The sequence below is a fragment of the Phocoena sinus genome, chromosome 18 (assembly GCF_008692025.1).
Source record: "Phocoena sinus isolate mPhoSin1 chromosome 18, mPhoSin1.pri, whole genome shotgun sequence".
In the NCBI taxonomy this organism is placed as follows: Eukaryota; Metazoa; Chordata; class Mammalia; order Artiodactyla; family Phocoenidae; genus Phocoena; species Phocoena sinus.
The window spans coordinates 76502078-76516716 of NC_045780.1; the positions used below are offsets into that span (position 1 = coordinate 76502078).

The window sequence follows — 14639 nt, forward strand, 5'->3', positions numbered from 1 at the left end:
AATGTTCATTGTATAGCTACTGTTTAGGCAGGCATCTAGAAGATTATTGCTCAGAGATGACGACGTGAAGACTTTTTACTTTTGTGCTGCGGTTCTATCACTGCAGTTGTATAAACATTTGATTTATAATAACATATGGTGTAGTAGAAAAAAAATCATTGAAAGGAAACAGTTTTGTACATCACGTTTAAGTTGTTTTTGTTTTTTGTCTTTTCGTTTGTTCACTTTTCCCTTTCACAGACGCAACCTCCCTGCTTTGAGTTGCGGAAAGAAAAGGATCATAAAATAAAGATAAGGGTTTAGCTCTGGGATTTGGGAATTCATTCATGGGAACGGCTGTATCTTCCAATGAAGAGTCAAGGCCCGTGTTTTCCCTTTGTGCTGCAGGGGGCAACCACGACAGCTGCGGTGTACGGGTATTTGCAAACATTAGTGACAATGTATACACACAGCAAACCTACTTATTAGAACAAAAGCTTGGGGATCCTCACGAAATGTGGAAGTGTTACAAGAATATGGCAGATGGCACTGGAATAACTTTTGTGAGCTTTGCTGCTTCAGATCCTTTTCTGGAAAAGCCTCTTGCCTGATTATTTTCCCATTGTTATTTTGGCATCTTCACGCCGTTAAATGTGTTTCCCTGCTGTTTGCGTTTTAGATTGGCGTTCGAAAAGTATTTCTGAAATACTGGCATGCCAACCAGCTAAACGATTTGTGCCTACAGCTGCAGAGAAAAATTATCACCTGCCAAAAAGGTAACAGTTACACACTTCACAGTAACAGCTCAGTGACATTTCTGAACTTTGATGAGTCGGAAAATACAGAATCATTTAGTGAACCCCCAAGTTTAAATGTTAGGGAAACCTAACATTTAGGTTAACCTAAATATTAGAGTGGACCCTGCCATGGCCCTATGTCCATCCATCCCATGGCGCTACCTTCAGGCAAATAAATAGGTTTCAGGAGTTTCAGAAGCACCGTAGCTAAGTTGGCTATTTACTTGTCTCTGGATCGGAGTATGCAGCCACAGCTCGTGCTTTATTTCATGATCATTCTATCTGTAGTTCCGCATCACATTTTCACCTAAGTCATAGTTTGGAAGAGGGGATATCCATGCCTTGTAATTTATGCATCCCTCACCTGTAAAATACTCATGCTTGCTGATCCTCCAAGAAGCACAGGACAAGAAGAGTGTGCCTTTGAACCCACAGTGGGGAAGAAAAAACAACCCATGTGACACTCGGGCGCAGCTCTGGAGCCAGATTCCTAGGCCACGCCAGTCAGCGCCCCTTGGTATGCTAGAGTTTGGAGGACTGCCACAGCCAATTAGCCAATGTATGCCTTGGATTTATGTATGCCTTGTAATTTAAGTCATTCCATGTATGCCTTGGATAAATGCTTGACTATTTTTCCTTTGTGAAGGGATAATAATATTTGGACTGTTAACTTTGATAGCACATAGCATCTATTTCATGTTAACTTTGAGAGTCCATTTAGATTTTTTTTTTTTCTATCAAAACCCAAGTGACCGTCAAAAGTAGGTACATTTTAAAAATCATAACTATGCCTCACATAAAACATACATACTTAATAGATTTTTAATTTGCTTAATAGTTTAATTGTATTATATATCTCGAAAGAAAGGTTAAAAAGGGGAGAAATTAATCTACAGGCTAACTTTTGGTGGAAGCAGCCGTGATGAGCTTAGCTCTCTATCTGAAACTATTAAAAACAAGTGCATCTCAGAGAACACGGAAAACTGCCTCACCCTGTTCAAGCCTCTGTCTATGCGAGCCCCTGGGGGATTCCTTCAGGCACACCCCTGGCTGAAACCTCTGATGGGTCCCATCATTTTCTGATGATAAAAAGTCCTGCTATATGCTGGTCCCTCAAACAGACTCGGTTCAGAATTTAGCAAGTCCAGTCCACGGGAAGGTCAAAAGTCAGAATCTCATTCCAAGTTAAATCGTCCCTCTAGGCTCCCACCCTTACCTAGGTGCCCTCCGCGGGGGGAGGGAACAGGTAAGGGGACAGGGCCGCCCCTCAGTCCGACCCACACCCATGTGACCTGGCCTGGGGTTTCTCTGGCCAGCAGGCAGGCAGGGGTTAACAGGCTCTCTGCATATGTGGGCGCCTTTCAGCCCTCACCTGCGCTACCCACCTGGGAACCGCAAAATCTCTCCTTTGGGTGCCACTTGGAACTCCCCGTTGACACTACCTGTGGGCCTGGGTGCTCTCCAAGAGGAAGTCTCTTTAAATGACTCCTGGCAGGCGTCTCTGTCTCGATAAACAAGGTCTGGTGTCCTAGAAGCACAGTTGGGGACCCTGACAAGTGAGCCTCTCCCCGTAGAGCCGCCCTGCATTCAGCCCCTGGCAGCGTCGGCCTCCCAGGCCACCGTGGCCTTCAAACTCCAGACCATGTGGCAGGGTCTCTGGCTGGTCCCCTGAGGCCACTTTCTCCAGCCTGGTGTTCAGGGGCGGTGGGGGGAGCCCCGGGTGAGGGAGGCTCTATGCAATCCTCGCTTCTCTCTGGGTTATAGGGTAATTTGGCCTTCTCTGTCCCTCATCAGTGTAGGGAAGGGCCGGGCTCACAAGTCTCCTTTTGCTCTATCGCCTTTGCAATTCCTTTCTGTGTGGTCAGTCCAGGCATGCCCTGGGAGCTGGTTAGAAATGCAGAGTCCCAGGCCCTGCCCCAGAACTCCTGAATCAGAATGTGCATTTGTAGCCTCAGGCTGAAAGTGGGATGGGGAGAGTCCCCTTTACAAGACCAGTGCTCTACCCGCTGGGCTGTGGAACCAACCGAGAATTCCATTTAATACCGCGTTTATACATACATGGAGCGGGGTATCACTTTCTCCTGGAAACTTTCCTACATGTAATTAGAAGGCTGCGTACTCTGTCTTCCATCAGGGGTGCCCGCTAGTAATGTCTCCTCTAGTTGGTTACAAATGTTAAGTCGCTGTGCCCTATGGACCTGAAACAGAAGAAATTAGCAGAACTGTAGTTCTTTCTTCACCCCTAATGATAAAAATTGAGAATGGTTTTTAAAAAATGGATACAAACCACAATTTCCTATTGCATAAATGAAATAATGGCTGTAAAAGCATTTTTTTTTAAATTACAGGCTCTTAAATGCAAAGCATTAATTATTGATTTTTATTTTTACATCTCTTAGAACCATTGCTTCAGTCCTTTTTGCTAGTATGAAATTCATTCAGAATTTATATCATCTTGAGTCATTTCCAGTTTTTTAAGAGTTCTCAGTTTTTCTTTGTAAATATTGGGTGGCAGAAAGCTGTAGTTACACCTCAGTCTTAAATTTAATCATTTCAATTTCAAATTATTCCCAACAGAAGTTTCCCTCTGACTATATACCTTCATTTTATCCTGCATGAAATGGTCAGAAAGAGACAAGTATTAATTATCTATTTGTGCCAAATTTATTTGTATTAATTGTCTCTTAGTAAAGGTACCATGTTTTAGCAACTAGTATAAATTTTTTTCTTTTAATTTTCAAAGATTGCTAGTGCAAAGTGGGAGAAAACAGGGTCTGGACACAGGACAGTGGATTCCCAGGTCTACGTGGATCCAATGAATAGTCCTGCTGTAGTTGGAGGTCAGCAGTCTGGCCTGTCCACATTAATCTTCCCTTTATTCCAAGAGATTAAACATCTTCAGTATACCCTCCCATTGTCAATGTCTAGGTTTTGTTTAATGTAACGGGAATGGGCAAATGAACAGAGAGCAGGCCTTCTGCCTCTCTCTCTCACTGTGCCTGTCACATGGCTAAAATTTCTACATTTTATTCCGCATTTTTGATTCCTGATTGTACCTTTAGCTGTTTAATTTTTTTCTCTTTTAGATTAGTTCAGCGTGACTGTTTTTACAGTTATCTTAATACACTGCATTCCAGAGTAACTAAAGACTTAGTACTGCCATCTGAGAAAAAGTCTTGAGCATTTTAGACATCTGCATATTATTTGCCTCTGAAGCCATAATTGTGGAAAGTTGTGTTCGCCTTTCCATCTTCTAATCGAGTCAAGGCATCTAAGTGAATATCCTAGACATGTATAGATACCCACACATTTATTCTCCAATAGCCAGGGAATATTTTAAAGCACTTAATATTTTATAGGAGGAGAATAACGTGTCTTTGTTACCCACATTGGTTTTCCCTACAATTATAGCTCTTCCTAGAATCCGAACAACTGCTTCTAATCACAGAAACTTAGAATGAGAAGGGACGCATCCTAGCATCAGATCAGCATTGCTCCCACTCATCTGTCAGAACATCCCTGAGCGGGGGCCATCCTGTTTCTTGAACTTGCCTGGGTACTGGGAGCTGACTCTCTCCCATGAGATGCCTGATCTGTTTACAACCTGTGCTCATTGTTAAAAGGTCATCTTCATATTGATCCCAAATGTGCTTCCCTACACCTTCCCTGTTGTGACCTGCTCTCTGGAGAGCTACAGATTGCATCTACGTGGCTGCAAGGTAGAGTTTGGCCTCATAAGGGCAGAGATTTGAATCCCCGCTCTACCGTTCTTTGGTTGTGTTTACCGGGAGGAATTTTCTCAGCCTCACTGAGCTTCTCTTTCTTTGGGTACAAAATGGAGATACTGGTACATTAATGACCATCGAGTTTGGGCACTGAAAGATGGGTTGGAGCGCCTAGCACACAGCAGTGCCTTTACACGGTGGGCGTGACTTTTATTTTCAAGTCTTACATTTGTTACTGACACATAAGTGATTTCAAAGTGTGTTCATCCACCTGTTTCCCCCAATTCTTACACGGTTTTCTAGCCCTGCTTCCCCAGAAAGCAGAAGGATGACCCATATTTCTACACAGTCTCTTTCCAGAGCCTTAAATGCAGTGTTAGTTTTTCTAGGAGTTAAGTCACAATCCTGTTAGCAATATGTGCATGGTTTTCAAAGACGACATCCGTGAGCCTCAGACGTTTCTGTTATAATCTGATATAAAATAATGTGATTGGTGCATCCCCAAAACAGTCTGATGAGAGCCACACCCAGAATTCTCTGGGGTTCGGACTTAGTTCTTTCCATCAGTGTTCAGCCTGTAGTTACCACAAGAAGGAGGGAAGCTTTATTAGAATATTACCTGCACGATCTCATTCAGGGTGAGGATTTTTGCCTCCACTGTTAACATTACTGAATGTAGATATCTTTTTTAATATAAGATTAGAATGTTTTAGTAAAGTCCGACTGGGTTGAATATATTTTATTTCAGAGCTGCACCAACATAATGTATTTGGACTTGTTGATGTACATCTGGTTTTTTCGCTTTTGCTCCTCTCGTTGACCCGTCACTGTGTTCTTTTACTGAAGTTATCAGAGGATTTTTAGCACGCCAGCACTTGCATCAGAAAAGGAGCGTTAGGCAGCAAGAGGTCACGTCCATCAACAGCTTCCTGCAGATTACAGAGGACCTGGGGCTTAAGACCTATGACGCCCTGGTCGTGCAGAATGCCTCGGACATTGCCCGTGAGAATGACCGGCTCCGGAACGTAATGAACGCTACTTTCCACAAAGAGAAGTTGGAGGCCAGGAACAAGCAAGAGGAAGGAACCAAAAGGTAAAGGCAGATAGTGTGCAACTTCGGTGACCTACGCGATTGATCCTGGGGCGTCAAGAAAATGCCGATAGCCCTTAACGCAAAGTTCAATCGCTTATGACCGTAGGGAGAGGAACAAGCACGTATGCATGCGCAGTGCGTTACGTGAAACCTCCTGACACCAGAAAGGATGCTTTTCCTGGGCTTTCCTTCCACAGAATAGATGCTCTACGTGTTAGTTTAGGTCCCGTGAAATAATTGCTTCACCTACCGTGCTTGCATCACTGACCATCTCAAGCACAAAGTTTTAAGGCATCTATAATCTTTACGTCTTAGTAACGATATATAGCTTGGTTCTCGACATCTTTATGCAAGTGTCACGTATGTCAATAAGGCTGACTCCTAGAAACTTCTGAAAACCTGACCCTCCAAATGGAGAAGACACTCTAAAAACACAAGAGCAGTGAAATCAATGAATGGTTGCCTGTATTATATTTCCCTTAGGAAACTGTCACATCTTCTTTGCCAAAAAGGAAAGCTCTGGGGAAAGATTTTGATTTTAAAGTTCACGTTGGACGCTGAGCTTGAAATAGACATGTGAAGAAAATTAAGCCCTTCTCCACGTTTCCACTCTTGTCTCTCTGTGACAGACGAGGACACCCGGGACTTACAATCCTCCCTGGGATCTTTCCATCCTAATTTGCTGTCAGGGAGATGTTTGTTTTTCCATAGGAACTTAGTAATGTCTAGTTGTTTCTCCCTGAAAATGACCCCCCTTTGCCTTGACAGTGATGTCGAATGATTTTTTATCAAAGTGGAAGTGGTGGTGTGTCTCTCGCTAATTAGCCTCAAATATCTCAGTGATTAAATACTGAAAAAATTCCCTTTGTATGGAAAACTGTAATTAAACATTACAGGGAAAACAAATTATCCACCGAGTGCCACACTTTCGTCTTCAGCTAGTTCATTTCCTATATGGGCGTCTGGCTCTGCCTGGCAGTAGATCCCAGCTCTGTTGGTGTTCTGCCACACAGAGATATAATTATAAAAACAAATGCTCGGAGACTCCTGGTAAAATGAATGCATTGGCATCTCCCTGGTACATGATTACATTGACATGTGAAGCCAGAAGGAATCTTTTTTAACCAGATAACTATTAATTTTATAGGACTTCCAGAATAATATTTATTATTTTCTCTGCTGGAGCTAAACAGCCACCCCAATTTCTCAATTTCATTATGTATTCATTTGCCTGATAGAAAATTAAGTGAAGAAGTATTTGTCTATTTATTTATTGAAAACCAGCAGTTCACTTGGCATTGGGCAACCAGATGGAATGACAGAAGAAAAATAACAATTCTGCACATAATTAAATAATTGCTGATGGAATTTAAATGGTAAGGGGGGGAGGGGGAGAGAGAGAGAGAGAGAGAGAGAGAGACAGGGAAAATGAAAATCTTTGATCGTTTTAAGTAAAGCATCTACTCTTTTGCAAGGGCAAACAGAGATAGCTCCCAGCATTTGATGCATCAGTAACTCTCTATTAAGATGGATTTCCCAGAAATTATCATTCAGGTTGAAATCCTGGTTTTTTGATTTGCTTAATAATCAGGGTGTGAAAACTTCACTCAGCGAATGCCTGATAGCAAATGTGGCACTCCTTACGACATCTTGGGTTCCGGTGAGATTTTTTTCTAAAGTAATAATGATGAGTCTCGAACGTGTTTATTTATCACGAAGCAAGGGCTGGAAGGATGAAGTGGCTTCCTCTGGATGCACTGGATACCAGAGCGCTGCACGACGCATCCTCCAGCCTCGGCGGGAAGGCTGTTTACCAAAAAGCTCTGATTATGTCTGCTTGAGCCGGTTCATTGTTCCCATCTGAATAATGCATCTGGGTCTCTCTGGCGGGGCTGTTTGTGTTTGTTTCCTCACGCACACCCAGAGCTGAAGACAAGGGTGGACCCAGGCGCCTCCACTGCAGCTTCGTCCCGGTGTCCATGGCGGTAGACAGCCTGGTCCAGTCCCAGGCTGGCCCATCCACCCCGTCTCCTTCTCTGCACTCGGTGCTCAGCCTGGATGACAGCAGCGGCCTCCCATCACCACGGAAACAGCCTCCGCCCAAGCCAAAGAGGGACCCCACCACGCGGCTGAGCGCCTCCTATGAGGCCGTGAGTGCCTGCCTGTGGGCTGTCACCAAGGACTCCTCCAATGAAGGTTAGCCTCGGGGAAGAGGGACCCCGACCCCCGTTGGGTTACTGATGCTTGACTTCCGGTCTTTGAGTGCGCCGCGGCATTACTTTGCCCTAATATATTTTTAGTAGAATTAAATCCGTTGTTGGCTTGCCAGGGGCCCCCCCCTTTCTTTTTAAATTTTTATTTATTGATTTTTGGCTGCGTTGGGTCTTCGTTGCTGCACGCGGGCTTTCTCTAGTTGCGGCGAGCGGGGGCTACTCTTCATTGCGGTGGCTTCTCTTGTTGCGGAGCACGGGCTCTAGGCGCGCGGGCTCGGTAGTTGTGGCTCACGGGCTCTAGAGCGCAGGCTTAGTAGTTGTGGCACACGGGCTTAGCTGCTCCGTGGCATGTGGGATCTTCCCGGACCAGGGCTCGAACCTGTGTCCCCTGCGTTGGCAGGCAGATTCTTTTTTTTTTTTTTTTTTTTTTTTTTGCGGTACTCGGGCCTCTCACTGTTGTGGCCTCTCCCGTTGCGGAGCACAGGCTCCGGACACGCAGGCTCAGCGGCCATGGCTCACGGGCCCAGCTGCTCCGCAGCATGTGGGATCCTCCCGGACCGGGGCACGAACCCATGTCCCCTGCATCGGCAGGCGGACTCTCAACCACTGCGCCACCAGGGAAGCCCGGCAGGCAGATTCTTAACCACTGTGCCACCAGGGAAGCCCACCAGGGGCCCTTTAATCATTAAACATAAAAAATATTAATTCTAATCTCTAAGCCTCTTAGGGAAAAGCTACTTATATATCACTTCCTTAACTCCTCCCCCGACTTCCACATTGAATGAGGAGCCTCAAACCAGAACAACTAAGAGAGTTGGTCGCTCATCCACGTAAGCTTTTGTGAATTCAAAAGCTAAAAAGATTCATCTGGCTTCCCTGTTATCACAACTTAATTAAAAAATAAGCCTGCTTTATCACCACGCAGTAAAGTGCAACGATTCATGCAGAGGAAAATCACGACTCAGCAAAATTCAGTGAGTGAAACTCTGGGCACTAGACAACAAACGTCTCTGCGTCGGTGGTCTAGACGTATTTATGCAAAACCACAGTTTATTCTCAATTAATTCTCTCATAGATTAGTTCATGTGATATTATTGCTTAATTTTTAGAATTGTGAAAAGCAGAGGAAGTCCTTCTTTGCAGAACATTGACTAATTTCACAGATTTTACTTATCGCCCATGAGTATGAGGTCCTATTCTAGGCCCAGGAAGGTACACAATAAATAAAACAAAGTTATCTTCCCCCATGGGGTTGGCATTCTAGTGGGGAAGACAGATGGTAAACACAATAAACAAATAAATACACGGAATAGTTTCACTGTTTTTTGGTTTTTTTTTTTCTGCGGGGCCTCTCACTGCTGTGGCCTCTCCCGTGGCGGAGCACAGGCTCCGGACGCGCAGGCTCAGCGGCCATGGCTCACGGGCCCAGCCGCTCCGCGGCATGTGGGATCCTCCCGGACCGGGGCACGAACCCGTGTCCCCTGCATCGGCAGGCGGACTCTCAACCACTGCACCACCAGGGAAGCTCCGAGTCGACACCTTTTATGCCCAGTCCTGTTCTTATTAACACGTGCCTTTCCTAGAGGTTCTCATCCAGTATATACGGTCATAGTGAAGAGAGGCCGGCCAGAGGGCTCGTTTTTCTCCTCTACCTTTGTGCCTGAAAAGCTGGAAACAATTTCATGGGCCAGTAAATTTTAACACTTGTTTGCAAACTATTAACAAGCGAGAGCCAACTATTTGAAAGTGTGATTTTTAAAAGTTTGGGGTTGCTTTTTGCAGAGACTAGGAAAGGAAGAACAGAGCCGCGACTTCTCTTCTTTGCAGGGAAGCTCCCAGCTGAGGGCTTTGCTGAAGAACGGAGTATCTAAACCCAATGTGACGGCTTTCTCCCCAACACAGGGACACCTGGATGGTGAAGTAGCACAGGACAGGTTTTTGGGGGGCAGCTCTTAAGCCTGGTGATGTGAGATGCATACCCAGCCTCCCTCAGACTCCAGCCACCCGCTCCTTAGAAATAACACCTGAGGAATCCGTATTTCTTAGAATTGCCGTACAGCTTCCCTTTGTAACAAAACACAGTTTATATGTATAGGTACGAGAATGGTTCAGCTGTGTGGCTTAATTTGGAAATAGCGTTACATTTCATTCCCTTTTTTATTGTCTTGTTTATAAATTTATTCTAGAATAGCACTTGACACCCAGTAAGCACTCAGTAAATACTTATTGAACAAATAAATCAATATAATAGAAAAATATTTCTTTGTGCTGCTTTCGTGAAAGCAGAACTAGCTTCTTATCAGTAAATCAAAATGAGCACAATTTGGCAAGTTTCAACATGTACCCTTGAGATCTGTCAGACTTTGTCAGCATTATTTTTAACAGAATCCCCTTTATAATATTTTTTTCTCTTACCTGAAATTTGATGAAAATTAGGTCCTCCGTGAACGCTGCCCTGAGAATGTGTGACGGGGCATAAGAGGAGAACATAATTATGTTTCACAACTTATGGCTCATTTGTCCATTCAACACATGTTAATTCAGTGTATTCCACTCCCCCAGGGCCTTAGAGACCAGTGGGCTAGGAAAATGGGCAAACAAATTATGAGAGAGGCAGAGTAACAGCAAGGGCACCGAAGAGCACAGAGCAGGAGGGGCTAACCCTCACGGGGACCTGTGGAAGGGGTCGAGAAGGACATTTAAGAGGCCTTACACACGTGGAGGGCAGTCAGTGGGGAAACATGGGCCGAGAGCAAAGGTAACAGGCTCCTCCCTCAAAAAAATGACCTAGCAAGGTTGTAATCTATCGCAGCTCAGTAGAAGCCCTTCTTGTCCAGTTTGTAAGCTGGTTGCAAATCGATACTGACCTCACTCAAGTATGCAACAGGCCCACCAGCCAGGGAACTGGCTTTATCTAGGCATCCTGCATGTCTTAGGTCCTGAGAAGGGCACACAGTTTGCTCTGAAACTGGGCAAAATCACACTGGAAGAGTTGGAAAACAGGGGATAACAACACACACAGATACAGGTATTTTCTTGATGAACGATATTCTCATTGCTTTCTTCTCATAGATTTAACATGTAGGCATCTTATTCTCAGTGAGAATGGGGCCAAGTAACTTGTGTCTTGAGGCAAAGTCACCGACGTGCCTTAGCAAAAAACTCAAAGGGAAACTATTTTGTACAAGAAAATGTTTACCTCCTAACAGAATCTAAAAATGACACAAGTCCCTAGATCATTGCACAGTAAGTCAGATAAGAGTCAAGTTTAAGAAAGAATGAGGGCTTGAGAATGTGGGATTTATCCCTTAAGTTACTGTTAGGACACTAAGACTGGCCCTCAAGGTGATCTGTAACCATGAAACGTCTCCCTGATCCCATCTCACTTTTATCCATAAATTCAAGGACTAAAAAAATTGTTAAGAAAACTCTTAATATAAATTCACTCCTAACAGCCCTTAAATCCTTATTTGCAAATGAACAATTAGCAAGGACTTGTGTGGACACACTCACACACACACACACACACACACACACACACACGCAAAGGAATAACCATAAAACCAAATTAGACTCTTAATTCTCTAACTGTGGTATTCTAATTTCACTTTATGAAGAATGAAGCTTTCCAGTTCCCAGCCCAGATATTCTAATTTGGTAGTTACACACAAGGACAGGAACTGTGCTCTTTACATCCTCAGTGAAGCACCCCAGGTGATCTGACATTGATGAACTGCAGACCACGCCCTACAGAACCCTGTTCTATGACTCATGACTAATTTCTGGTTCTGTAGTAATAATATGATGTTGATGGTAACAGCTGACACTTACAATTGTTTATCATGTGACAAGCGCTATGCGAAGTACCTTCAATCTTTAGAACTACCTGATGGGGTGAGACTGTCACTGTGACCCCTCTGTAGATGTGGATGTTGAGTCAGGGGAACGGTGGTGTATCCTGTCCCATGCTACACACCCAAGCAGTCAGGTTCCAGAGGCCAGTCTCTCGACTGCCTCCCGATAACCCATGCTACTTTTATTTATCATCGTTTAATTCAAAAAAGCTTTTCTCTGCATCTAAAGCAAGCCTTGAGGGAATATCACATCAGCTATCTATTGTTGCTTACCAGCTCCTCCCAAACTTGGATATTTAAATAAAATACGATTATTTTATTACTGTCTCAGGTTCTGGGTGTCACCTGGGCTCATCTGGGTGGCTGTCCCTCGAGGTCCTCCATGAAGCCACATGTGGCGGCTAGAATCACCTGTAAGCTGGTCACTTGCATGCCTGGTGCCCATAGATGTCTAAAGACTGGGACTGCTTGGCCATCTCTGTGTCTAGGTGGTCTCTCCACCCAGTTTGTACAGCCTGGCAGCTTCAGGGTAGCTGGACTTCTTACGTGGACAATCAATGCGTCCCCGGTGCCTGCTCCAGGAAAGAGAACGCCGGGCGGTCACTCTCTTACCTTTGACGAGCAGCCTTGGAAGCCACACAGCATCACTTCCACCACTGCCACCGGACAGTCTCAAAGGCGCATCCAGGTTGAGGAAGGTGAAATAGACTCTAACTCTTGATAAGACTGGGAAAACGATTGTGGCCACTTTTTGGAAAATACAGGCTGCCTTAATCCATCCTCTGGATCAAACAATTCACATCCCTCCCACATGCAAGATGCACTCATCCCTCTCCCATGCTCCCCAGAGCCTTATCCCATCATCACATCAGGCTCAGGTCCAAGCCCCAAATCCCATCATCTAAATCAGGTCCAGGTATCCTGGCTGCTCAGGTAAGGCTCCTTAGGTGGGCAGCTCCTCCAGGACTGTCCCTAACTATGGCAGACAAGCTGTCTATTCTCCACACAACTAACATGTTGCTTGTGCCTTGGTTAGGATTTAGTCCTGGTGCCCGGAAATTATTTTCCATGGCCGTTAGGTCCGTGCTACAGAATCTTGGCTCACCTTTGGATATTATTTCCTCGTCCACAAGAGGTGACATGTTTGGGGCTGGTCGTTTTCTCAGCCCGATTCCTGCTCATAACATTTTGAAGCACCAGAGCCTCTTTATTTTGTATTGATCATACCTCTTTCAACGCAGCTGATACAGTTCCTTTAAAAGCTTTGCGAGTTTCCTGTGAATCAATTTATAATCTACCCCTTTAGTCAAAAGCCACATCCACAGATCTCTTTGAGATAATCTCCTCTTGACTTTTTCTTTTCTGCACGATTGCTGTGGGGCAATACTCCTGATATCCTTAGAAGTCCTGTGGTTCTGTTTCTTTGAAAAGGTCCAGTGAAGCACCACCTGAAATCTTTCTGAGGTCTTAATAAAGGGGTTCATAGTCATGACCTTGGCTTCAGCTTTAGATCCTGTTTTCCTGAAAATGCCCCAGATTCAATCTCTGCTTACAAGTCATTTCTTAACTTCGGAGTTATTTACTATCCTGATGGCCCAGTGAGAAACTATTTTATTTTCAAACTCAGAAAGCCCAGGCTCCTTTATAGATAATAGTTTGTTCTTTCTTTAGCTTATCTCTTTACCCTCATTTTCCTGCAGGAAAGTAGAAGAATCCAGGAGGCTGCTTTTACACTTGGTCTAAAGATCTCCCTACCTAGATCATCCAGTTCCTTAAGTGTGTTGTCTGGTTTCCACAGTACTGCAGGTGACAGTGTTGCTAAACTTTCCACAAAGGTATAAAAAGGGTTATGTCTCCCTCGGCATCCAGCATATTTCTTACTTTCCTTTAAACGTCACCAGGAGCTTTCCTGGGCGTCACGCTTCTGCTAACAGTCTCTTCAAGACCTCTCCTCCTTCCCTGGTGGTCCAGTGGCTAAGACTCCACGCTCCCAATGCAGGGAGCCCGGGTTCGATCCCTGGTCGTGGAACTGGATCCCAACATGCCGCAACTAAGAAGTCCGCCTGCTACAACTAAACATGCCACGACGAAGATCCCGCCTGCCTCAACTAAGACCTGGCACAGCCAAAATAAGTAAATGAATAAATAAATATTAAAAAACAACAAACTCCTCCAATTTCCCAAGGCTACTGCCAGGCTTTTAAAGTTTGGGTTTTTTGGTTTATGGCAGCACTCCACTTCCAGTACCAATATCTGTATTAGTTGTCTTGCTATCTAACAAACCTCTCCAAAATTTAGTAGCTTAAAATGACAAAGGTTTTATCATCCTCTCTCTCTCTCTCTCTCTCTCTCTCTCTCTCTCTCTCTCTCCCTCCCTCCCCCCTCTCCCTCCCCCACCCCTCTCTCTGTCTCTCTCTCTCTCTCTCTGTCTCCCTCTCTCCCCATTCTACTAGTTGGGTATCAGCTAAGCCCTTCTCATGCGAGCTCTCTCACAGCTGTGGTCAGACAGCGGCTGGGCCTGGGATGGTCCACAGGCTCAGTTCATTACATTTCTGGTGTCTGCGCTGGGGAAACCTGGACAGCTGAGGGCTGGAGCAGATGGGGTCCTCTGGCATCTCTCTCACCTCTGTGTGGCCTCTCCACATGTTCTCCACAGCATGGGTGCTTCAGAGTAAGCAGTCTTCTCACATAGAGATCAGGGCCACCAAGAGATGTGTCCCGAGAGAGGAAGAGCCAGCCAGAAGCTGCACTGCCCCTGACCCAGCCTCAGCAGGCAGGCGGCCTTGCTTTCGCCATGTTCTACTCATGGGGCGGTCACAGAGGTCCTTCCGGCTTCAAGGTTCTAGAAGAGCACGAAGGACTAAAAATATTGTTGAAGCCAGTTTTGTAAAATACAAGCTGCCACAAGTCCTTTAAATTTTTCAAATCTTCAGAACAACTCTATAATACTAATGTTAAAATTTTGTTTGGTTCATTAA

At 44.9% G+C, this 14639-nt stretch overlaps 1 protein-coding gene across 1 annotated transcript in view; it reads left to right on the plus strand.

Annotated features, from left to right (window-relative positions):
* The window catches only part of MYO16 (myosin XVI), a 411612-nt gene that overhangs the window by 339470 nt on the left and 57503 nt on the right, over positions 1-14639 (plus strand). Inside the window, 3 exon segments of the mRNA XM_032611435.1 lie at positions 659-755; positions 5348-5594; positions 7519-7790. Coding sequence (XP_032467326.1) covers positions 659-755; positions 5348-5594; positions 7519-7790 — 616 coding nt within the window.